We start from the raw sequence: 24,869 nt of genomic DNA, 5'->3' as shown, positions 1-24,869 counted from the left end.
TTCCCTTGGGATTGGCTGATGCTTCAGAAATAGTCTAGACATAGACATGTAGACGCTCCTGAAACTGGTTTCAAGGGAAGAGCAGATTATGTCTATGTCTTCCCTTGCAATATAATGGAATCTGACCTTTTCAAATTTTTTGTCACAGAAATGTTTTTGGAGTAGAAAGAAAGAAAGAAAGAAAGAAAGAAAGAAAGAAAGAAAGAAAGAAAGAAAGAAAGAGTCTAGACATCGAAAGCAGCTACAGGACCTTCTCTGCTGATACCTGCCGGTTGAAATACAAATTTCCTCCTGCCTTCCAGATGGCAGAAGCATTTGCAGCGTACACCCAAGTTAATTGCTGCCACCTACTGGAGAATTTGACAATGACAAACCTAGACAGCATCTTAAAAGTAGAGACATCACCTTGCCAACAAAGGTCCGTATAGTAAAAGCTATAGTGATGTATGGAAGTGAGAGCTGGACCATAAAGAAGGCTGATTGCCGAAGAATTGATGCTTTTGAATTATGGTGCTGGAGGAGACTCTTGAGAGTCCCATGGACAGCAAGAAGATCAAACGCATCCATTCTTAAGGAAATCAGACCTGAGTGCTCACTGGAAGGACAGATCGTGAAGTTGAGGCTCCAATACTTTGGCCACCTCATGAGAAGAGAAGACTCCCTGGAAAAGACCCTGATGTTGGGAAAGATGGAGGGCACTAGGAGAAGGGGACGACAGAGGATGAGATGGTTGGATAGTGTTCTCGAAGCTACAAACGTGAGCCTGACCAAACTGCGGGAGGCAGTGGAAGACAGGAGTGCCTGGCGTGCTCTGGTCCATGGGGTCACGAAGAGTCGGACACGACTAAACGACTAAACAACAACAAAATGGTTTTCCCAGTAGTGATGTATGGAAGTGAGAGCTGGACCATAAAGAAGGCTGATCGCCGAAGAATTGATGCTTTTGAATTATGGTGCTGGAGGAGACTCTTGAGAGTCCCATGGACTGCAAGAAGATCAAACCTATCCATTCTGAAGGAAATCAGCCCTGAGTGCTCACTGGAAGGACAGATACTGAACCTGAGACTCCAATACTTTGGCCACCTCATGAGAAGAGAAGACTCCCTGGAAAAGACCCTGATGTTGGGAGAGATGGAGGGCACAAGGAGAAGGGGACGACAGAGGATGAGATGGTTGGATGGTGTTCTTGAAGCTTCCAGCATGAGTTTGATCAAACTGCGGGAGGCAGTGGAGGACAGAAGTGCCTGGTGTGCTCTGGTCCATGGGGTCACGAAGAGTCAGACACGACTAAACAACTAAACAACAACAACTGGAGAATTTATGTTGCAGCACTCTCAAGTTTTTGCATTTTTGTAGAGTGCACAAGGCACCCCACCTCACTGACTGCATCCTTGAATTAGCTATGAGTTGCTTCAAAAGACATAGACTTACTCTAGCAAATCTAGACAATGGGAGGAAAAGGGCAGCTGTGGATTTACAGAAACTTCTGATTTTCCAGTCTCTTGTTTGTTTATAAAATGTATACTTTACCCTTTGTCAAGCTTGCAGGTACCCCTGGATATGTCACTGGAGGACTAAGCTTTTTCTGTGACTAGGAAAGCTTATAACCACTCTGTGTGGGGTTGCCCTTGGGGCTGGTTCAGAAGCTCCAGCTGGTGTGGAACACAGAAGCCAGCCTGCTGTTGTCAGAGTACATGTGACAGCATTGTTTAAACATCTGCACTGGCTGCCCATCTACTACTGGGCCAGGTTCAAGGTCCTTGTATTAGTTTACAAAGCCCTAAACAACTTCAGTCCAGCATACCTCAGGGACCACTTGAACCCTCATATGCCACCTCAGTCACTAAGATTAACTGCAGGAGTTTTTATTGGTTGTTCCCCGAGTTAGAGCTCATCCACCCTTAGTTTTTGCACCTTGCTTTCTAGGCACAGGTCTGCACTTTCCCAATCTGTGTCTTTCCCCAGGAAAACCCACTCTTTAACACTGAATCAGAACAAATGACTGTGGTGATCACACAGCGTCTCCGGATGTTTCACCGTCTATTGATCCCTGTGCCACTACTTTATTTCTCGCTGCCACCACCCAGGCCCTACCTGGGACAATACTGAGTCCAGTCAGGGTTAAATTGAAACATAAACTCCTGTTTATTTATTGCAGTTTAACAAGCGTGTGGTTTCATAAACAGTATCGGTCAGTTACATTCATGGGTTGCCTATCCAGACCTATAACTTCCGCTACCTGCTCTCACTCACTAAACCAGTGTTTCCCAACCGGTGTTCCGCGGCACACTAGTGTGCCGCGAGATGTTGCCTGGTGTGCCGCGAGATGTTGCCTGGAGGGAGGCGGGCGAGTCCAAAAAAGGTTGGGAAACACTGACTTAAGTTTCTCTTTCAAAAAGGAAACGTGGGTTAAAGCGGCGACGCCGCCCCCCACTCACTTTCCTGCTCTGGCTTCCCTAACAGTTTTCCGAGTTGCGTCACTGGATCCACCCCCCTTTTCCACAGGTGACACGGGGCTGGAGGGAGGGAAAGAGGGCTTAACGTCGCGCACAAAGGCAGCCTCTTAGAAGCGCTCTGGGCCGGCGCCGTTTCGCCGGAGGACCCCCACTCTCAGCTCCTTCAGAAAGGAAGCCCCGCCCCTCGGCTCCCTACGAGGCCAGCCGCTGCACGCACGCGCCGGCTCGTCATCGGCTCCGTCTGTTTCCAACCCCCCTGCTCACCTTCGCGCGAGCTCAGTCGGGTCCCTCAGCCGAAGAAGCGGAGCCTCTCGGCATGTCCAGGCAGCAGCAGCAACAGCAGCAGCAGCAGCAACTCCCGGCGACGGCTCCTCAAGCCCCGGGCAACCCTACTACCTCACCGGCCTCGGCCGCCCTCCTGCTCCACCCGCCGCCGCCTCCCCCGCCGCCACCGGCCACCTCGGCCCCGCCGCCGCCCCCTCCTCCGCCCGCTATCGCCGCCACCACCACAACAGCCGCCGCTGCCTCAGCTGGGCCCATGCCTGCCGGGAGCGGCGGCGGCAGCAGCAGCAGCAGCGCCCCGGCGCCCTTCCCTCACGGCGGCGACCCGGCCCTGAACGAGCAGGAGAAGGAGCTCAAGCGGCTCTACCCGGCCGTGGACGAGCAGGAGACGCCGCTGCCGCGCTCCTGGAGCCTGAAGGACAAATTCAGCTACATCGGCCTCTCGCAGAACAACCTGCGTGTCCACTACAAAGGTAGAGGGACGGAGGGAGGGCGAGGCCGAGGCCACTGCCATCCCCAGGCCCCCTCCGCCTCTTCCTCCGAAAGGCAGGCTGAGAAACTCCCAGGGAAGCTCTGAACGTCTCCCCCGAAACCGTCGGGAGGCTTCGGTTGTTGCCTTTCTCCGCCGAGGTCGGTGGACCCCGAGCCTAGGCTTCCTTCCCGCACCCCGCTTTCCGAAGACCGCACACCAGTTGGGCCAGTACATATTCCCCTCCCGTGACTGGAGCGGAATAGCCCTTTCTCTTCTTCCCCAACCCTTGTCGTTGGAGGAGTCCCTCAGTCCCTCGCTTTGCTGCCTCCTCCCCCCCCCACCCCCAAAGCTTGGAGGTTCCCCGGCAAGGGGGAGGGGAAAAAATTGAAAGTTACACTTTCGTGCGTCCCTCCCGGCGTGACGCTGCGCGCTGACGTCACGGGGCTGTAATGGTGGTGTGCCTCGAGATTTTTTTCATCAAACAAGTGTGCCTTTGCCCAAAAAAGGTTGGGAAACACTGCACTAAACCATCTCTCAGATATTTACTTGGCTTCCTAGCTCCTAACTGTTCCTGACTCAGCTTATTTTGCTACACTAACTCAACCTACCCACAGACTCTATCCCAATTCACGCCCACTGCAACCAACCACTCAACTCCCAACAAACTCCCCCTTTGCCCCTCCCAGAGCTGGTTTTATATACCCTCTGACTCCACCCCCCTGGGTTCTGATTGGATACCCTGTTTCACCTCCAGCACTCTCATATGTTAACATCACAATGACAAATCAGGTTTCCCACAGAATTGTTTCAAACTTATTTTTCAGAACTGTCTTTGCTGGGGTAGGAATTACTTGGACATGCAGCTTTAAACTGTGGACCTGTGCCTAGAAACAAAGGGAAGTCTGTTTGAGCTTTTAGTGCAGCTCAGCAACAGCAACAAGAAACCAAGTCTTTAGTGTTGTTGGCCTAGTTCTATGAAATCCACTGGCAACAGAGATTCATCAGGTGCCTTCTGCTTCAGTCTTTAAATGGACACACACACCCCTCACAAAAGGACAGATTGCTAATGCTGCTATTGTCTGTTAACTCGAATAAATACTGTGCTTAGCCATATTTCATGAGCTTGGGGATTGTTACCCAGACATCCAAACTAGGGTCCTAGGTTTTCCTGGACAGGGGCTTGAGCCACAATTGAATACAAAAGGTCCCTAGATCAGGGTGGATAAACTTTTTGTCCTGGTGGGCCAGATGGTTATCTTGCCCTACCCTGCAAACCAACTTTGAAGCTGCCCACCTGTCAATCATCTGATGTCATAATGACATCAAGTATCTCTTTGGAGGCCTTGGCGAACTTCTCCTTCAGGTGGATAGCAGCAGCAGAAGGTGGAAATCAATATCTGTGTGATCACAAAAAACTGTGTATTTCAGAAACGCAACATCTGCACGGGAGCAAATAGCTTTCTTCTGTACCATTTTTTTAGTGCAGGATGTTGTAAACAAAAATCTGCCCTTTTTCCCTTATGGGGCATCCAAGAGCCCATATAGAGTCCTTACATAGGTTCCCTATGGTAGGAGAAAATAACAGAGGCCAACCAGAGAATATTGAGAAGCAAAGCAGCTAGTAAGCCTGATCTTTATTGAACTGTTGCAACAGGGTCCTCACTCAGTACACACAGGAGGGAGGAGGAACCCAGAACAATGGCGCGCAAGGCCTTATACAGACTTTTGAAATTGCCACCCTGTAGATCAAGACCACCCCCAGATACATCATACCAACATCACAGAAAAGGCGGTCTAAAACAGAAATTTGAATGTTGTTTTTGTCCTGCCGTTGTTTACCTCCTGTCTGGCAGATTACTTGAATGGATACCCTGCTTACTAGATTGGATTGCCTGAGGAGCCTGGCCAGCCTTTTGTAATGATAAATACTTACCATAGTTCCTGGGACAGGTCACACCCTATTCAAACACAGACATACCCTTAAGACAGGATTTGTGAAGGAAAAGACAACGGGGAGGCTTTTCCATTTTCCTTTAACCTTGCAGAGAAAACATTTGGTCAGTTTGGGAATCAAAAATGGTTCCAGGTCGGTCTTCCTGTGCTGATCTATGTACGTACTTCGTTGATACACTTATGAACATTTAACATATATCTAAGACCTCAAAGGACGCGGGTGGCGCTGTGGGTAAAAGCCTCAGCGCCTAGGGCTTGCCGATCGAAAGGTCAGCGGTTCGAATCCCCGCGGCGGGGTGCGCTCCCGTTGTTCGGTCCCAGCGCCTGCCAACCTAGCAGTTCGAAAGCACTCCCGGGTGCAAGTAGATAAATAGGGACCGCTTACTAGCGGGAAGGTAAACGGTGTTCCGTGTGCAGCTCTGGCTCGCCAGAGCAGCGATGTCACGCTGGCCACGTGACCCGGAAGTGTCTCCAGACAGCACTGGCCCCCGGCCTATAGAGTGAGATGGGCGCACAACCCTAGAGTCTGGCAAGACTGGCCCGTATGGGCAGGGGTACCTTTACCTTTAAGACCTCAAAATTCCTATCACAAGGAAAGTAAGAGAGGCCAGTGAAGGCAACACCACAAAGCACCACCTCTTCTCCAAGACTGAGTTGGCCATTTATAATCAGTTCTGCCACCTACCGCAGCCAGTCCACCCACCAGGTGGGGTGATGAAACACCCGCTTCAGGCAGCGCTAGTGCAAGACGCCCCACTGCCGAGGTGGTGCCAACCTGATAAACACATATACCAGGACTAAGAATTCCTTCGTCTGGGTTTACTCCACGAGTGCTTAGGACTGAGCCTCTTGATGCATCGTGATCCGACGCTCTCACGTTAAGAGAAACGGGACCCAGGGCTGCGGGCGCGTTTTACTATTGTTATGTACTGAACTTCTATGCCGCGCTTCCTCCGACGATCACAGGGCGGCTTAGTTCAGTTTGCTCAGCGCCCGCGTTTACAGCGCACGCCACCGACTCCCTCTCGCGCTACGTGCTGCCCTGCCCGCCGCCTTGCGCAAAGCAGGCGCTTCCCCGCTCGGACGCCCATTCCGGAGCTTGCTTGGGAGTTGTAGTCTGGCTGCCTCCCGGCGGCGACGCACACGACGGAGCGCCGAACTACGTTTCCCAGGAGCCTTTGCTCCGGATTGTTTGCTTGCTTCCCCCGCCCCTTTCCCGAGGCGAGGGGGCGTGTGCGCCGCTTCCTTGTAGTCCGGGCCGTGAGAAGCAGTCGGTGGCCGAGCTCCGCGCGTGCTCGCCATGTCGCTGCTGGTGCGCGGGGTTTGCGCCGCGGGCGCCCGGGGCATGTCGCTGGGCGCCGGGCCGCGCTGGTGCTGCAGGAGGAGCTTCTGGGCAGGAGGCTGCGGGGCGCCGCCGGGAGCTTCCCGCTGGGCTGGGAGACTCGGCTGGGGCGCGGCGGCGACGGCGGCGGTGTTGGCCGGGCTGGGGCTGGCCCGGCGGGCCGAGATGGAGCAGCAGCGGCGGGGGCAGCTGGCCGGTGGCGGCGGCCGGGAGGCGGAGGGCGCCGACGAGCTGGCGCTGCGCTGCGAGCGCTTCATGGCGCCGCCGGTGAGCGGGCTGGGCGAGCTGCGCGACCGCCGCGGGGCCATGCGGAGCCGCATGGAGCTGCTCATCATGGAGACGCAGAGCCAGGTGTGCAGCGCCCTGGCCCAGGTCGACCGCGGCGCCCAGTTCACCGTGGACCGCTGGGAGAGGAAGGAAGGTGACCCAAATTCTGGAGGGGGGTGCCGAGCACACGCACGGAAGTGCACGTCCTACACGTGCACTTCGGGCTCCCGGGATTATTGTTGTCATTGACTCCCCCCCCCCCCGGCAAGGGATCTCAAGGTGGCTTGAACCAAAAAAGCGTAGAACATAATAACAATTATAAAAAATCGATAGAATTTATACGATCTGTTAAAGCAAACGGATCGCTGAAATCGTAGTGTTGGAAGCATAGCTGTCAACTTTCAGATTTGAAAATAAGGGATCAGCAGCCTACGGGATATCTAACAATCCGGGATAGCAGCGGGAAACGGCGCTGGAATAAGGGAATTTCCTGCAAAAAAGGGGGAAGGTTGACAGCTATGGTTGGAAGGGATCCCGATGATCATCCAGTTCAACCCCCTGCCATGCAGGGATCTCAGTGAGATCATCTAGGATAAAAGCATCACAGCAAAGCACCCTCTCCTTAAAGGCAGTCCGTTCTGACCACCTCTAAGCCCTGCTGAATTCAGTGGGAGTTTCTTCCTTAAGTAAGCAGGGTTAGGTTTGCAGCCTCATTGATGCAGAATAGCCGCCGCCACTGTACTCAAGGGACATGGTTCTGCTGTAAGTAAGCTCAACCACAAGGTTATTCGTGGGGAAATAACCACAAGGTTACTTTCTCATAAGTGTGTACAGGATTGCAAGCACTGCTTGAGCAACACCTTTCAAAACAAAGCCAGAATAGCTAGTTTGGATTTGACTCCCTTCTTCACCCAAAGAGCTGGTGACTTGGAATGTGATTGCAATAAACTAGTGCAAGGGTAAAGGATATGTAACCTGTGTTACCTGCACTTGAGTATGGGCCATGTGAGTTTTAGGGGGGCCTGTATAAATGTGTGTAATTGGGGGTGCTGCTACAATGTCACGTTTGGCTGTGTGTTTTGACACAGCTATAGTAAGTGTGAGCTGTAGCAGGAAGTTTTCAAAGTGAGACACACATACTCCTATCACTGTGTTTAACGGTGAATTTGAATCCATTCGTGTTTATAGCTATCAAACTAGTACATAGTAGCTTATTTTGGAGCATAAGAGAGTGTGGTCTTTGTGTACGTACAGTGAAAATGCCTAACATAAGGCAGTTGCAGATTGGAAGGGGCGGGAAGCTTAGAGTATTTTATATTTGGCACTTTTTTAGTCCATCTTTTGTGTATAGGATCTGGGCTGTATGTTCATACAAGTCTCTTTATGAGAGGGACATCCTTTAGGGAAGACAGGTAGACATCTGGGAAGTGTGTGCCTTAGATTGATAATTGGAGTTTTAAAAAATGTAATCTTAGAATTTTTAATATGAGAGTACCTAACCTTTGAACAGTTTCTGTTTGTGACTTTGTGCCCAGGGCTTCAGGGGCTGTTAATAAATGCCTCTCAGTTTTCTCCTGTTAATCATATTTGCTTCTTTTTTTTAATTATATTTATTAAAGTTTAACAATTACAGAAAAAAGAAAAGCAGCCAATAAAAAGTTACAATACTTCAAAAATAAAAGAAAATACAATAAAAAACAACAATACGACAAAACAAGAAAAAAGAAAAACATTTAGAAACAAAAACATTTTTAAAAAAACAACCCATCCAGTATTTTCATATCTTTATCTTTCATTTACTTATTTCCTTGACTTCCTCACACCCCCTGTTTTGTATTCTAATTCAATTAGTTGTTTCAGCAAGTCCTTTCCCTCTATTTCTCAAATTTTGTTCCATAATTTATCTAACGCAATTTAACCTTAAATTTTACACTTAATCATATTTGCTTCTGGAGTGAATTGCTAGATCAGGAACAAAATGTTATCTAACAGAAGCAGAAGAGTTGTAAAAGTCAAAGTTTCAAAGTTAATTGAACTAGACCATTTTTAGAGGCAAAATTCCCTTAAATGATTTGTGTTTAATGGGCAACTGACTTTTGAAGATGAGCGCGACTGATTGCAAGGGAGGGTTTTGTACGACTGAGACCAGTGTGGCGTGCAGGGTGCGTGGAGTGAAGCAGATAAGAAAGGAGGGTCCCACTGAGGTCCTATCTTCTCTTTACAAATATCAGAGAACACTGCATCTTTAAAACCAGGAAAAAAACTATCACATCTACTTTTTGTCCTAACGCACATAGTTTTTGAGAGGAAGCTTTATAAAAATATCACTTTATTTTTATTTTTTTAAACTTAATTGGTTGATTTTCTTTCTGCTTAATAAGGTGGAAGGTAGTTCTGATTATAGTTCTGCTTAGTAACAGATTGTAGTTTTGTTCACACATCACAATAAGCCAAGGTTGCTGGCTTACATTGGGAACCAGCAGCATACTGGAAGCCACTGCCCAATTACTCCTGCTTCACTCTTCCTTTGTGCAAGCCAGGAAGCTGCAATTAAGCTTGACTTCCTGTGGTGCCCAAACCCAGGTTTGTTGCTCTTTAGCAAACCAGACTTAACCCATAGTTTGTTGTTGGCTTTTAAATGCTGGTTTGTTAGGAGGCAGCGGACCAGGATTCTCCTTTTTTAGGGCAGTATAGAAAGCCACCCTTCATGATGACTTCCTGGGTTGTTTTTCCTTCTTTTGCCTGGGGCAGGATGAAAAAGGAATAATCTGACTGGGTACACGCATGCTGCTTATTTCTGAAACCGTAATATGCTGGCTATCTTGCGTATTGTGACCTGCGAACATGGTCGGTGAATGTTCCTTACAAGCTTCAGGTCATTAGTAGCTGTCTCTCCATGAAGTGGTAATGCATCCCAACTTGATTGAAGTTTAATTGAAATAATACTTCTGTGAATTTTTCATGACTCAAGATAATTATTGAAAGTTTTATCATTGCACAGTTTATCCCACTGCTCAAATTATTGAGGGGCATGGATGGAAGGAAGACTTTAACATCAATTTAATTCAACATCCTTCTGAATGCACCAGATTTAGCAAAATCATCAACAAAGTGTAAAAGTGTCAAGTCCCACCTGGCCCCTCCTCTGTAGCTTGAGTGCTGCCTTTTCCTGTTCTGAAGAGCCAAGCTACCAAATTGCCTAGGTTTGGATAACTGTATGAACAGGTGTCTTTACAAATGGCATACACTAATTTCGAACTGGTTGGTAGTGAAATGAACTCCTGCTTCTTGTCTTAACAGGTGGGGGAGGCATCAGCTGCGTACTACAGAATGGAGAAGTCTTTGAGAAGGCCGGAGTTAATGTATCTGTTGTTTTTGGACACCTTTCTGAAGAAGCAGCTCAACAGATGAGAAGCAGAGGGAAAACCCTGAAGGGCAAAAGTGGTAAGGCGTGTTGCTCTGGAAATCTGGATCTGCCCAAGGCCAGGCTCTGAATGGGAGCAAAGCAAGGCAGGCTTCAGGCTGCATACAGGGCAAGCTGAGGCAGGGCTCAGGCACGATGCAAAGCTCAGGCTCTGCTATAGGTGCATAAGAGCTCCAGTGTCACCTCAGCAAAAAACAAACTGAGACTAAAAAGTTGTGGGTCCGTGCACATTGCTTCTGGGATGCACGATGCAGAATTGGAAGCACGGTTAGAAAAAAATGTTTTGTTTTCAGAGCTGGATGGTGTTTTCATTGTTGGCACAGACTTCCTTTATTTTGCCTTATAGGAAAACTGCCTTTTTGTGCTATGGGTGTCAGCTCCGTTATTCATCCAAAGAACCCTCACGTCCCCACCATACACTTCAACTACAGATACTTTGAAATTGAGGAGGCCGATGGTAAGAACAGTAATGAACCAGGAGTGTCGGAATTATATGTGAGCGAAAAAATAATGGAGCCCACCTTTAGAAGGGAGAATTCTTATGCTGCAGTAAGAGATTGAGAATTGCCCTCCTCAACCTCTGCTTGCCATAATAATAATAATAATAATAATAATAATAATAATAATAATAATAAAATTTATTTATATCCCGCCCTCCCCAGCCGAAGCCGGGCTCAGGGCGGCTAACAACAATAAAACAATACAACAGTACAACACAACACTCTAAAATCATTCATTATAAAATTAATAGTTTATTAATTAATAAACAAGATGATCTGTGGCATGTATAACAGATCTCTACAGCCATGACCTATTAGAGAAGTCAGCAGGAGGGAGAAAAGAAGATTGAGAAGATGTAGGTAGCAAATTTATCTCCTTTATTCCCAGTGGGAAGACTTTCTCAAGGAACATGAATTTTACCCATTAACCTAGGCAGTGTGGAATCTGCTTGTCTTAACATCCTAAAAATATCTGAGCATTTTTCTTTACAATGTTCTCTTCAGTTTTCCACAACTATTTTATGAAGCATTTCAGATGCTTTAATCCCTGGTTTTGCAGGATGCATTCTGTGACCAAGGGACAGTAGTGTCAACCTGCCTTTTATATATGAACTTGGTTTTTATTACTTTTTAAAAGAATTTCTCTCATCCATAAGCCTGGGAGAGTGCAGAAGTTAAAATAAGTGCCTTATATGTAATCAGTTTTCTCAACTACCCTTCAAAATTTTCCTCAGATGTATTGGCAAGTATAATGCAGGCAGTTGCCTTAAGTTCACTATATGTGTGTGTGTGTTACAGATGAGTCAGTAAGTAAATGCATATTCATATATTACAAGAGTAAATGTAAAAAAGTGATGAGTTAGAGACTTCTGCTTGCAGAACATTCCTGTCTGCTACAGCCTCCTGTACACCCTCAAAATCAGCTCTAAGGGGTTGCAGGACCCTCCAGAGCAGATTTTGTGGGCATGGCGGTGAGGGGAGGAAGGGGAACTCCCATTGAATAAGTGGAGTTCAGTTCGTGGAGCGTTGGAAACAGCTCAAATATATCTAATAACTTTCTTATGGGTAAAATAATTATGTAGTTGTTGTTGGGGTTTTTTGCCCTTAGGTACGACACAGTGGTGGTTTGGTGGTGGAACAGACCTCACTCCAACTTACTTGGACAAAGATGACGCCGTTCATTTCCACAAAACTCTGAAGGAAGCCTGTGATCGGCATAATCCAGAGCTGTACCCCAAGTTTAAGAAATGGTATGCAGAAAGGCCTAATCAAATTTTACTTGAGGAAGGAAGAGATTATCATAAAACATCTTGGAGCTTTTGCCCTATAGTTTTAAAGATGTCCTCTATCTGATGATGATGATAATAAAATTTATTTATACCTCACCCATCTGGTTGGGCGGCTCCCAACAGAATATTAAAAACACAATTAAACATGAGACATTAAAAACGTCCCTAAACAGAGCTGCTCAGCCAATGCCTGTACTGTTGATGTCATTAAGAACTGAATGGGACCAGAGAGAGTCAACTCTCTTCCCTCCCTCCCCTCCCCCTACTCTTCTGCTAAAGGTGGAGGTTATGCAGCTGTGCCCCCGCCTACAAGGCTGTATATAGTGATGTATTTCAAAATCTGCCAATATAACCATTTTTTGTGTGCCTAACGTTCATGGTTGTAGGTGTGATGATTATTTTTATATCAAGCACCGAGGAGAACGACGAGGGATTGGAGGCATATTTTTTGATGACCTGGACTCACCTTCAAAAGAAGAGGTCTTTCAGTTTGTGCAGAGTTGTGCCAAAGCCATTGTGCCTTGCTATGTTCCCATTGTGAAGAAGCACTGCCATGACACCTTCTCACCAGAGGAAAAATTGTGGCAGCAGATCCGCAGAGGGAGGTGAGCTTTGGAAGGCTTCAAACCACGGGGAAGGGGTGCTGTTTTGCTCGTCGGTTGATCAGCAAGGTGGCTAATCCAAAACCATTTTGCCCCCTTTTCATAAAATGTCAGTTTAATACATTTGAAGTAACCATGAACCTTCTTCATGTCTTTGTCCTACGTCAGTGGTATTCTAATTTCTTCATCATCCGAAGGCTTCTAATTGCCAGCCTGTTGAGTTGTGCCCAGAACTTAATTGGAAGATACTGAATTTGTTTCCCTGTTGGCAAGATAAATATATTCCCACCAACTGAACTATATCAGCATACTTGTATCCACAAACTAATGACAGTTTCTGAACAATCTTGTTGTAGCATTTGAAATTCGAAGTGCTGACTATGTCTGATTATCTTTCGATTCTAAAGACAGCCTTGGAGCATGGTTCTGGTTTTGTGAGATCAGGGCGTTGCTTGAAGGGAAAAAACACAGGGGCTGCTTCGTGTCTTCTGATAAACCATGTAGAGTCTGGGATTAGGGTAGTTGGGTTCCGTTTTTCCTTGCACTAAGATAAGGAGCGACAAGCTAACCATTATAACCCCTCTTTTCCCCATTCATTGTGACTGGTCTTTAAGATAGAGAGTTCTCTGCTGTGCACATTTTGAAATTGCAGTCGACGTGGCTCTGGCTGTATCCTATAACAGAGCCTTCCAAACTGTGTGTCGTGACACATTAGTGTGTCGGCTGCAGTGTGTAGGTGTGTCGTGCAAACACTCCCCACACTCCTGCCGGCACTAGAAAGGGGTTAGTTTAACCTCCGGTTTGCTAGTAAAACTCAATTATTGTGTTGCAAAATGATGTGTCACCAACACAGAGGCTTCAGGTTACAGACTCCGCTAACCCAGAAATAGCACCTCAGGTTAAGAACTTTGCTTCAGGATGAGAACAGAAATCGCACAGCGGCAGCGGGAGGTCCCATTAGCTAAAGTGGTGCTTCAGGTTAAGAACAGTTTCAGGTTAAGATCAGACCTCCAGAACGAATTAAGTTCTTAACCCAAGGTACCACTGTATTTTTGTTTGGCTTTCAACCTCTCTCTCCTTTAATTTGAGACACACCAAAAACTTGTCGTTTCCAACTTTTAAAATGTTACTAAGCATTCATTTTCTGTTCTGCTTCAAAGACAATGGCTTATACTCTAAGGTAGCAACTAGAGAAGGTGGAAGGAGACCTGTGACCAGTTGAGATTGTGGCCCTGGGAGGGGATTAGTGTATTGGATAAGGATGCTGCTATAGACCTGAGAAGGCTTCTGTGGTTGGTTCATGTGTTGGAATGCAAAATTATGCCTAGGACTCGAATGTAATTTTCAGTCTACTGTGACTGGACTTGAAGGTGGATGTTCATTTGACAGTCCATTCAGACAGCTTATTTGGAAGCCCGTCTTCCTCTTTCTTGCAAAAATAAAAGTTTTTCTGTGTTTCCTGTTTTGTTCAGGGAGACAATACTGAGCATTGATTGTTGCACAAGTGCTGAAGTAGGTCTCACACTGATGCTCTTTTGTTTCTGAGCCAAGCAATTGAGCAGTTCTTTTACCAGCAATGTTGCTAACCTATGTGCATGGCTGGATTTATTCCAAGTTTCTCTGCAAGCATCGACTTTCAGAATTCAGCTTAAGATCCTTGGACTCTGGGTTACTTTTTTTTTTTAGCATCTAATGAAGTTCGACCTGAAAATATGTGGAAAGTGCTTAGTAAAATCATGAAGGCTAGGGCTTTTATGCAGGATTTGCCTGGCCAGGTACTGGGGTAGAATTTCCTGCAGAACTTCTTTCCTTTACTTGTAATTAGCAAAGCCAGAATTAGTAACACAGTTTAAGGAAACAGACAAAAGTCTCTCTTTCTCCCCTGTGTTCTCCCACAGGTATGTGGAATTCAATCTTGTTTATGACAGAGGTACTAAGTTTGGACTTGCAACACCAGGATCTAGGATTGAAAGCATCCTTATGTCTTTGCCACTCACTGCCAGGTAAGAGCATAATCTCAACTTCTAAACAGAACTTTTCAGGTGTTGCTTGATAGGAAACTAACAAGTTTTGTTGCTTTTTAATTGCAAACAAGATTTCATTGCCGTGAGTTTAAAGAGAGTCCAGCTCCAAATGTGTGCTATAGCTAGCTTTGTGCAATAAGTAGCAATAACTAGCTTTCTCAGAATCCATATTTCCATGCGCACTAAGCCACTAGGTGAAGAATGTCCTTGCCACTGTGAGAAGAACACTTCCCTCTGGAGAGACCCGAGAGAGGTGGGGATAGATTGATATTTGCTGCTGCTGGGTGCTTAGTGAATGGGCAACTGTGAGGGAGTGCCATCAGCTGGGTCTTTTTCCATGTTGTGAACCTGAACTCAGTAGTTCCTCATAATTTTGGAGGACTCAGCTGGCTGGCTGGGGATATTGCTACCAATAAGAAACAACTTGCCTTTCCATCGGAAAGTATCCAGCTACTGTTTTGTTCTGCTCCTCTGGATTTGATGCTTAAATGAAGAACACGCCGAGTGTCTGGCCAGTACAAGAAGCTCTGCTTCCCCTAGACTACCTCAGGGTCTGATGAGTGCTCACCTGGGTTTGTGGCCAACAGCCCCCCCCCCAAGTCCCTCCATCTGCATATTTTCCTGTTTTGGAGAGAGATGCTGCTACCAACTACATGGGGGGGGGGCGTTGTTTGGATGCTTATCTAGTATGAGGAAGAGATGAAGGATATTCAAAAGTCCTGCTTTACATACAGGTAGACCTTTTCTCAGGGAGTTCTTAACTGCTTTACTTACGTGTCTTCCTGGCTATTCTAGAGGGTTCCCCAACTCTTGGGAGCTGAATTGGGGGTGGGCTGGAGTGCCACAGGCTGCAGGGAGAGGGGGAAATTGGTGGACACCCCCCTCCCCTCCTCTCTAGTGAATCAAAATCACATAGACATTTATTGGGTCCCACTCTTGAGATATCAAAAGAAGTATGAAACTGTACTGTCTAGAGAGCATGCATCCTGCTCTCCAGGTGAAAGTAATTCTATGTTTGTAATTTTAAAATTGTCTGCAGGTGGGAATACATGCATTCTCCTCCAGAGAATTCCAGGGAAGCTGAAATCCTAGAAGTTTTGCGCCATCCAAAAGACTGGGTGCCCTGACAAGCTGTGTCGGCTGCCCTCAGCCGGCCATGAAGAAAGGACACAAACTCCTGCCTGCTTGCTCATCAAACTGCCCTTGTGCGGCAGTTAGTTTTTTATCTACTTATTCTCTTTATCATGTGCCTTAGAAATAGTGTTTCAATTTTGTTATGTGTAAATATCCATTTTAAAAGCCACAAGCTGCTCCATTAGCAGTTTCTTGGCGGGAGGATCACTTGACCATTTGTACCGGTATGATGCACTGCTGAAAATGCAACAGGCTTGGTGCAGAGGCAGCCCAACAAGGTGAAATGCGCTCAAAATGTGGTCGGCACACACTGCCCTAAAACTCTGCACCAGCTCCTAAGGTTTAGAACCAATGCAGTTTTTCCAGGAACCTCCTTTGATTTACTCTCCTGATTGGCATGATTCTTTTATAGGCTATCTTAGCCCATTTCAGCAGATAAGAGTTGCTTTCTCTTTAAATCCACTTTGTGTCCTATGGGGTCATGTATTTTAAAGCTTGTCCTTTTTGATCTGCAATAATTTCTCAAATGAGTAATATGATGGGGAATATTTTGCAATGAGAACAACGTAAAAGAAATTTGGACAGTGGTTTCCTGTCCCTAGGTCACCAGTTGAGGTTCCTGTAATATGTGTTCACAAACAGTACTGCATAAATTACCTTATATAAAGTACAGTGCATTATGTTTGGGAAAGGGCCGTAGCTCACTAGTGAAGCGGATCCTTTGCATCCAGAAGTTCAATCCCTGGTTTCTCATGTAGGGAAGAGGGAATCCTTTTGTGTGTGAAACTCTGGAGACTAGCCTCTGTCAGTCATTGTCATACAATACTGAGTTAGATCGACCAAGGGTCTGATACTGTATTGGGCAGCTTCCGATGTTCCTACATATTTGAACATGTGCAAGTTTTTTGAACATTTGCCCAGCAGATGCACAGAGTAAGTAACATTTCTCACTTGCTGGATGAAATTTTTTTTCAGCCCTCAAGAAGCCTTAACCTAGTCCAAGGGAGGAGTTTCTACAGGCCCAGAAACATGGCTAAGAGCATCCGAATAGGGTTGGGCAGTGACAGCTTGGACCAATTTTAGAAGTTGTGCCCTCTTTGTATTCCCCACATTTGTAAATAAATTGAAAAAGCTGCATGGAATAGAATGCATACCTTTCGATTTTCAGTTCTGTCTCGTATTAACATTTGCAAGTGATTCATTCCAAACCTAAAAGTGAGCCTAGTGACACTTGGAAAACGACCGTAAACATGTAGACCGTAGAAAGCTTATTTTTATACCCCTTCTCAGCCCAAAAGACCCCCAAAGCCTCAATTAATTCAAATTGATCCTGTCTGGGTTGGCAGAGTGTACTGTAGGGATGTGTGGTGATAAAAGAATGTCAGCTCAGAATGTCTTCAAAAGAGCAAAAGATACTTCTGTCACATCAGATTTATGAAGAAAGGATTCTCCCATCTCAGGTTTACTGCACCTGCACCTTGTCATGAAAGGCTTTTCTTAAACACCAAGGCTTAGATTTTACATGTGGAAATGGCTCTATGCCTATGGTATGATTTTCTTCTACTTGTAGCGAAGGTCACAATACGTTTTTAATAACTGAGCCGGAGTGTGCTTCCTTAGAATTTTAAGTGGTTGGTTTGTTTTTGGCAACACCTTCAGTTGTCTCCCTTACTAGAAACCTAGCAGCAGGGGTGTAACATTCATGATCTGTTAGCCATGCTGGCTAGGGCTGATGAGAGTTGGTGTCCAACAACATACAGAAAGCCACAAATAAACTCCCCTCTGGATTTAAAATTTTCAGTAGTGTATTCTGCACTACACTATGCACTAGTATATTATACCATGCACACACTTGGGAGTAAACCCGCTAGAACTCATTAGGGCACTTCTGAGTAAACATACATGGGATATTTGCCTTGAGCTTTATGGGTTTCAGAAAATGGATCAGCTCTTTTGTGCAAAAGTTAGTTTTGTGTTTCTGTGTGAATGTGTGTCTTCAATTGTTCCTCAGTTTTTCACCCAGCGCAGAAAATGGAGGAATCTGCGGCAACGGAGAAGCTGGAAGAGTCAGAGAAATTCCAAAGGCTGCCATGTTTTGTAGATTTGACCAAATCCTTGATGATATTCTGCCTCCAACAACATTTGAAAGTTCCCAGTATCATGTGCTAAGCGTGTTGCTTAATAAGTGCTCCAATGCAGTAGCAATGCTATGATTGTTTACATTGCTACCTTTTGAATCTTGAATCAGAAAAAAATGCACTAGTGTTCGTTGGCTGTAACTATTTGAAAATATTGCTCAAGTTTTGCACAACAGTGTTTCCAATTTCTTCCAAGATTTCTCCCCACCCCAATCATTTAAAACCCCTGGTTTAAAAGGGGAATTTCCCCCCTTGAATTTTTCCATGTCTTCCATTCTCCCTCCTGCACAGCCTTCAAATCTACAAAACCTAATAACTTATTTCGTGCTCTTACAAAATGCTGTTGACTTTAATGTTCTGTTTGCCAGCAGAACTTCACATCCTTTACTGTGAAACTGAATAAAGCGGCTGAGGCTACAAACCTGTCTGCTGGTCATTTTTCTTTCAGGCTTTAGGGAGCTATGTTTTCTAGTAATCATCACAGGTGAGGAAAAGTCATGAGTAGGTAGTTAGTAATTTAAGTGGTTTATTCTATAGAAAATACAAAGGCAATGTGAACATGGGACCATTCCCAGGATTGGATTCCTCATCGGTGGTCTTGCATGCACATTGATGTGATGGTCTTGGGCCCCTGATGTGGCTCGTGCCAGCCTGGTGGGTTCCTCCCTGGGCTTGTGAGCAGGTAATTCATCCCAACCCTCATCCTGATCCAACCAGCTCCTCTAGGACATCTCAGAACTCAAGACACTTAAGAACCACCTCATGCATCCTTCATGGGACACCTTTTCTATATAACTTTGTTGTTTATATAAATTCGTGTATATATCATTTTTTATATTTTTTGAAAGTTCTCAATCAGGCTGCCCACTATTGTACCTCGTATTCAAAAGCAAAATTTAAATTTCACTCTTCTAACAGTTCAGTTTTTGTGGCATTTTGAACCAGACCAGTGTTTTGAAAACACACTGCTTTAAGTTTTGACTCTTGCTTCTGGCACATGGATGACCCTAAGCAATATTCAAAATTATGCATTTAATATATTCATATCCTGCCTTTCTCCCAAGTTGGGATTTGACTACCTTCTCAAACAGCAGCGGTAACTTCAATAGGCATTTATTGCTGAAGGCGCAGACACACCAAAACAAATAGTGCTTTTATTTGCCATAAGATCTCTGATCTGTGAGGGTGGGTGCAGATGTACCCACTCATCCAAAATGCATCATAAGTGGTGGTTCTATATTAACTTTTAGGTTCTGTGAAAGTTGGAAAAATCACTGCCGTACACAGCTATAGGTAATCTGAGAACAACTTTTAAGAAAGCAAGCTGAGTGTGTTTTGCAGCATTTTGGAGTATGCTCCCTAAGGGGAATTCTGCTTTTCTTCATATCCGTTGCTTTCAATGAATGATGTAAAAAAAAAAAATGTGTTCAATGGCCTTAAATGTTATGCCCTACATTAAGTTGTTAATATTTAAGATTCTTTTTTTGCTTCCCTGATTTTACTCAGTTTCCTGAGTGTCACCAAAAAGATTCTACTTACAGAAAGCCCCCAGCAAAGATGCCTTCTATTTTAAGATACCTGTTAAATTTTCTATATAAACTAGACTAGGTCCATTGAAAAGTGTTTTTAAATAAGAAAAAGCAAAAGTTTCAATAAATACCATGCAACTAGGTGTTGTATTACGGTAGTTATGGATTAAGAAAGCTACCCTGTGACACCAGGGGCTTAATTCAACTGCAGGAAGGATGGAGAGGAAACTAAAATATTCCCCACCATTAACATGCAACATATTTATTAAATCTTACGATCTAGTTTCTTTCTTTACGTTTTCTGAATAAGGAAGAGGCAGGAGAGATGTCAGAGCAATGGGTGGTCTTCTATCTAGGCTAAAAAGGCAACATATGTGTGAGAAACCATCCGATACCTTTATACTTCTACAGAAGTACAACTAGATAGGCTGTCATCAGAAGAAAAATATTTCCAAATACTATAAATGCATGCAGAACACAAAGGTTAACAGGACCAAGACCAAAAAAAAAACCACAGAAGGAATGCGGGTAGTTAATGAATCAGAAGGAGGCTTTTGCTTTGCTTAATGAACAGTATTAAACAATTTAATTACAACCTCCAGCGAAATGTTAAAGACTTGCATCTCTCGCTGCTAATCGTTTTCAAGTACGCTTTTTCATGAGAAATTTTCCAGCTCAGCGGTGGCGCGCCGTGATCGTATAGTGGTTAGTACTCTGCGTTGTGGCCGCAGCAACCTCGGTTCGAATCCGAGTCACGGCAAAAGTTTTCACCTTGTTTTCTGGGCAAAGTGGAATAGAAACCTGATACAGTAACCACCTTTTGTTTCCAGTTGTTGCTTATTTTTTCCCCTTTTAGAAATGTTTCCCGTTTTTCTAGAGGAAAAGGATGCAAAGGAGTCCTCTTTTCTCCAGCCTCTCTAACGCAATTTATCAGGGGCGCACAAAGCAAACCATTAAAAAAGAAACCATTTTAGTGCATTGGAGACATGATGCAGAAGAAAGAGATTTTATTTATACATACTGTATAGAAGCCAACTGCAGGGCAGACACCGTCCTGGAGAACAAAGTAAAGTCTATGGGGAAATTTCCATGAATAAATATAAAAATAAAGCAACTGTATCTGTAAAACTTACGTTTGCCCGTAGGGGAGAAAAGTAGCAAAGAAAAATTAGCTGGCCCGTACGGGGATCGAACCCGCGACCTTGGCGTTATTAGCACCACGCTCTAACCAACTGAGCTAACCGGCCATAGCTGAAATAAGCGCTTAGATTTTGCCCCTTCCAGAAATTCAATGCTAGTGTGAAGTTTCGTTTTTTTTCGAGATTAGACTACTTCGCTGTATATGCAGCACTTTGAATTTCCCCTGATGCCCGCACTCTGAAAACACGCATATTTTCCCCATTGCCAAGGGAAATTGGGGCGGTTGCCTGCCCGATCTCATGCACAGGCAGCGGCGGAGAAAAGCAGAAACCCGGGGGAATGATCGGTGCTTGTTTTTCTGCAAAGAATGAATGGTGAGCTCACTGCCGCTTCTTGCAAGCGAGAGGACCTTCAGCTGGAAGGATCCGAGGTGACAAGCAGAATGCACACGAAGAGGGATACAATTTTATCGTATCCTCTTAGGTACATTATTCCTTCTGCAAGACCTGAAGCAAACAAAATTAGGAGCTTATTCGGAAGGATCCCGGGTTGGATTCTGGGGTGCATTTTCCTTGAAATCTTCTAAATCTCATATCGTGGAAGGAGAAAATTGGGTTGCAATTCATCGAGCCTTACCTGCACTGACTCCTATTATGTTCCCCACAAAGGGGAGGGTGGGTCTAGTATATATCATGCTCATAGCTGTCAACTTTTCCCTTTTCTTGCGAGGAATCCTATTCGGAATAAGGGGGGAAAGTTGACAGCTATGAATTCATGATATGATGTTGTTGTTATTGATTTGGCTTGTTGTGGGGTATTTGTAAAATAAAAATAAAACAAAAAACCACATTTATGAAGCACATTTTGTTTTTTTTACTAAGGTCTGCTAAGTGACAAGATAAGGCAGTCTCTGCCCACACACGCATAATCTAATAGTCATACAAAATGAAAGGGAAGGGAAGAGGAACATCAGAATATAAGAAGAGCTTTGCTGGATCGGTTCAGCGACCACCCAGTATCCCCATAGTGGCCAAACAGGTGCCTTTTGGAAACCAGCAAACAGGACTTGAGCACAACAGCACTTCCCCATCCTGGCATTTAAGACATTCCTACATTGTGAAATGCAGTAGTTGAATTATTCTTTAGGGGAGGCCTCAATAAAGGTATGATGTAACAATAGGCGCCGTGGCTTAGCTGGTTAAAGCGCCTGTCTAGTAAACAGGAGATCCTGGGTTCGAATCCCAGCGGTGCCTTGAGAGTTCCTTTCATTCTTCTAGTTTGAGCTTTTCCCCCACCTAAAGAGGTACAGGGGCTGCATCATCATATGATTATTCTAACTATGGTTTTTGCTCTGTGGCATCTCAGCTTGAGCAAAGCGTTCCTGTCCCAAGAAAAGGAAGCGCTCAAAGTGAAAGCACAAAGCTCAAGCCGGCCGTTGATGTGCAACAGAGAAATCAATCAATCAATCAAACAAACAAGCGGGCTGCCCCGTCCAGCCTAAGTCGGTTCGTCCTTTCAGGGGTCGTTCCCAGCCCAGGTGCAGAAAGTGATGGTGCAGCCCATCAACCTCATCTTCAGACAGCTACAGAATAGGTCCAGAATTCAGGTGTGGCTGTATGAGCAGGTGAACATGAGGATAGAAGGCTGTATTATTGGATTTGATGAATATATGAACTTGGTTCTGGATGATGCTGAGGAGATTCACTCCAAGACAAAATCAAGTAAACAGCTGGGTCGAATCATGTTAAAAGGAGACAATATTACTCTTCTACAGAGTGTTTCTAATTAGAAATAGCTATTGAGTCTGTTTTGCTTATTATTTTAATTTTTAAACCTATAGAAGAAAACATGCAGTGGTTTAATGGTATCACTCCCAATTCTACCATTGGTGTCTGAAGAGTGAAGAATGAAGCCAGTTACTTAATTTGAGCTTGCATAATTTTCAATAACTTTTCTACATTGGTGTTGAATGGTAGTTCTTTATAAATAAAACTTTTTATTAGTAAACAAACAAACAAACAAACAAGCTACTCCTCTCAACTGCCTCACTGAATGCTCGCTTACTCACACCTAAGTGGCAGGGCTCAACACCAAGGGGGCGCTGCGAAGATTGTGCATCTGAGCATGTGCAAAGTGCCTGCATTTCTCCGGGGCCATCAAACATGCCTCCACCTCGTCCTCATTTCAAACATGAGAGGGCATGGAAGCCTTGGTTTCCATGCAATGGGGGATGATCTGAAAGGGCTCGTGTTCCTTTAAGAAGAATCCCAGGCTCGTTTCGACTGCAGACCGTCTCTCCAGATCGCTTTCCTTCTCGCCTCTGCAGCAATTAGGCATTGCTCCCGCAATGTCTTACTGAAATGGGGTGGGGGCACCTCTTTGGTCCCCGCTCTGTGCTTCTGACCCTCTGCCCGCCGCCTTGGCAATATATCGTTCAGAAAAGTTTAATAAAAATATTTCTTTCCTCCAGCCTCTGAACACTACCTTAAATGGCAATAATAATACAGGAGGGAAATATTGTTTCGAATACGTAATATTTCTTTATTCGCAAAACACATCGCAGATTTAAAAAGAAACCACGTCGGAAACTACTGGCTGTTTTAGCACTGAAACAAAGAAAATGTGTTTGTCAGAAGTGGGATTCGAACCCACGCCTCCAGGGGAGACTGCGACCTGAACGCAGCGCCTTAGACCGCTCGGCCATCCTGACAGCTACAAGATGCAGCTCTCAAACAGGTCCTAGTAATCCAATATTATAGCGAGAACATTTTTCTATCCACAAATTTTAAATATGTATGGCATATAAAACAAAGGATTTGCTAACACTCAGTTTACTCTTTGACAAGCTATTCACGTGTCCTGGGTTTTCTTCTTACACATCTTCTTAGAATACACCCATCAGTCTGGAGAGAATCTCTATGCAGAGGTTCCAAGATCATTGCAGGCTACAAAACTTGCTCTATATACACAAGGTTACTGAATAGTCTTTTTGCAGTATAAAGCAAGTCCTATTTTCAATTATTGCAAGCTTGCAATTTATGTAGTGCAAGCTTAAAGGTCTGATCACCATATGAAACAAAAATTGCCCCAAGACAGCACTCTTTTGAGGATCAAATTAATAATTCTTTCATAGCTAATATACTTCCTTTTCCAGAGGAAGCATGGTTTAGTGAAATACATTTACAGAGACACAACCTGAAGGAAGCTTTGGTATGTAATTATGAAACAGATTGAGATAACAAAATGCAGCAGCAAATTTAGGAATTCATTCTAATCTGAGGCTCCAGTATCCCTTTTGGAACCATTTAACATGAAAGCTGCTGGCCAGAGGTTTAAAGACTGTCTCAAGGCAAATTTTTAAAAATGTAGCATAAACACCAACAATTGGGAAACACTGGCCTGCGAGCGCTCCAGCTGGAGAACAGCCTTTACCAAAGGTGTCATGGGTTTTGAAGACACTCGAACTCAGAACGCGAGCGCTCCAGCTGGAGAACAGCCTTTACCAAAGGTGTCATGGGTTTTGAAGACACTCGAACTCAGAACGCAAGGGAGAAACGTGCTAGGAGGAAGGCACACTTGGCAAATCCACACCGTGATCAGCTCCTGCCCGGAAACCAATGTCCCCACTGTGGAAGGACATGTGTATCCAGAACTGGCCTCCACAGTCACTTACGGACTCATTGTTAAAACCATGTTTATGGAAGACAATCTTACTCAGCTACGAGTGATCGCCAAAGAAAGAAGCAGCAGCTCTGCCTCCAGTCAGAGACAGTGTCTTCCTGAATACCAGTTGGCAGAAACCATAGGAGTGGGGTGGTGGAAGAGTGCTTTTGTGCTTGAATCCTGCTCACTGCTTTCCCACAGATATCTGGCTGGCCACTGTGAGAACAGGATGCTGGACTAGAAGGATTTAGCTATCCCTGGGGATTTCCAGTTAGTGCTCCCAGTTGTACCATCCAACTCCTAACATGCTTGCCCATCCTTCTGCAGTATATGGAATGATCTGAACCGATCCAAACTGCAGTATTTGCTTGTTGTTTTAGATCTTGTTGGCACAACACACCTAAGTTGCGACCTTCAATCTTTCAGCTGCTGTTTGAACCACTTTGTCTCTAAAGTTCTTGCAGATGAGCAGGGATGGCTTTGCACACCAGGTTTCTAAGTAGCCTCAGTTGGTGTTCACTGGGACAGCAATTCAAAGGAAAGGATCCATTTCTGGCCATGTGATATGGAGAGAAGTATTTATCTTGCAATGGAGCATACTAGGTCAGTGGAAAAACACAAGACAATAGTCTGGCTAGCTAGCAATGATTCAAT

The 24,869-nt window shown here is 45.1% G+C and overlaps 1 protein-coding gene, 4 non-coding genes and 1 pseudogene across 5 annotated transcripts; 4 read left to right on the top strand and 2 right to left on the bottom strand.

Moving 5' to 3' along the window:
* The first annotated feature begins 6,398 nt into the window (after positions 1-6,398).
* Positions 6,399-18,304, top strand: CPOX (coproporphyrinogen oxidase). Its single transcript, XM_028726631.2, has 7 exons — positions 6,399-6,926; positions 10,073-10,216; positions 10,543-10,653; positions 11,805-11,946; positions 12,372-12,590; positions 14,486-14,590; positions 15,651-18,304. The coding sequence occupies exons 1-7, from the start codon at positions 6,464-6,466 to the stop codon at positions 15,736-15,738; spliced, it is 1,272 nt and encodes a 423-aa protein (XP_028582464.2). The 5' UTR covers positions 6,399-6,463; the 3' UTR covers positions 15,739-18,304.
* Positions 18,305-20,100: 1,796 nt separating this feature from the next.
* TRNAH-GUG (transfer RNA histidin (anticodon GUG)) lies at positions 20,101-20,172 on the top strand. Its single transcript has one exon. It is a non-coding gene; the product is annotated as a tRNA-His (tRNA).
* Positions 20,173-20,585: 413 nt separating this feature from the next.
* Positions 20,586-20,659, bottom strand: TRNAI-AAU (transfer RNA isoleucine (anticodon AAU)). The gene has a single exon. It is a non-coding gene; the product is annotated as a tRNA-Ile (tRNA).
* A 1,072-nt stretch (positions 20,660-21,731) lies between these two features.
* Positions 21,732-21,805, top strand: TRNAT-AGU (transfer RNA threonine (anticodon AGU)). Its single transcript has one exon. It is a non-coding gene; the product is annotated as a tRNA-Thr (tRNA).
* A 288-nt stretch (positions 21,806-22,093) lies between these two features.
* On the top strand, positions 22,094-22,457 carry LOC114595467 (small nuclear ribonucleoprotein E pseudogene; annotated as a pseudogene).
* A 722-nt stretch (positions 22,458-23,179) lies between these two features.
* TRNAL-CAG (transfer RNA leucine (anticodon CAG)) lies at positions 23,180-23,262 on the bottom strand. Its single transcript has one exon. It is a non-coding gene; the product is annotated as a tRNA-Leu (tRNA).
* Between the last annotated feature and the right edge of the window lie 1,607 nt (positions 23,263-24,869).

This window comes from Podarcis muralis, chromosome 4 (genome assembly GCF_964188315.1).
Source record: "Podarcis muralis chromosome 4, rPodMur119.hap1.1, whole genome shotgun sequence".
In the NCBI taxonomy this organism is placed as follows: Eukaryota; Metazoa; Chordata; class Lepidosauria; order Squamata; family Lacertidae; genus Podarcis; species Podarcis muralis.
This window is presented reverse-complemented; position numbering and strand designations above follow the sequence as displayed.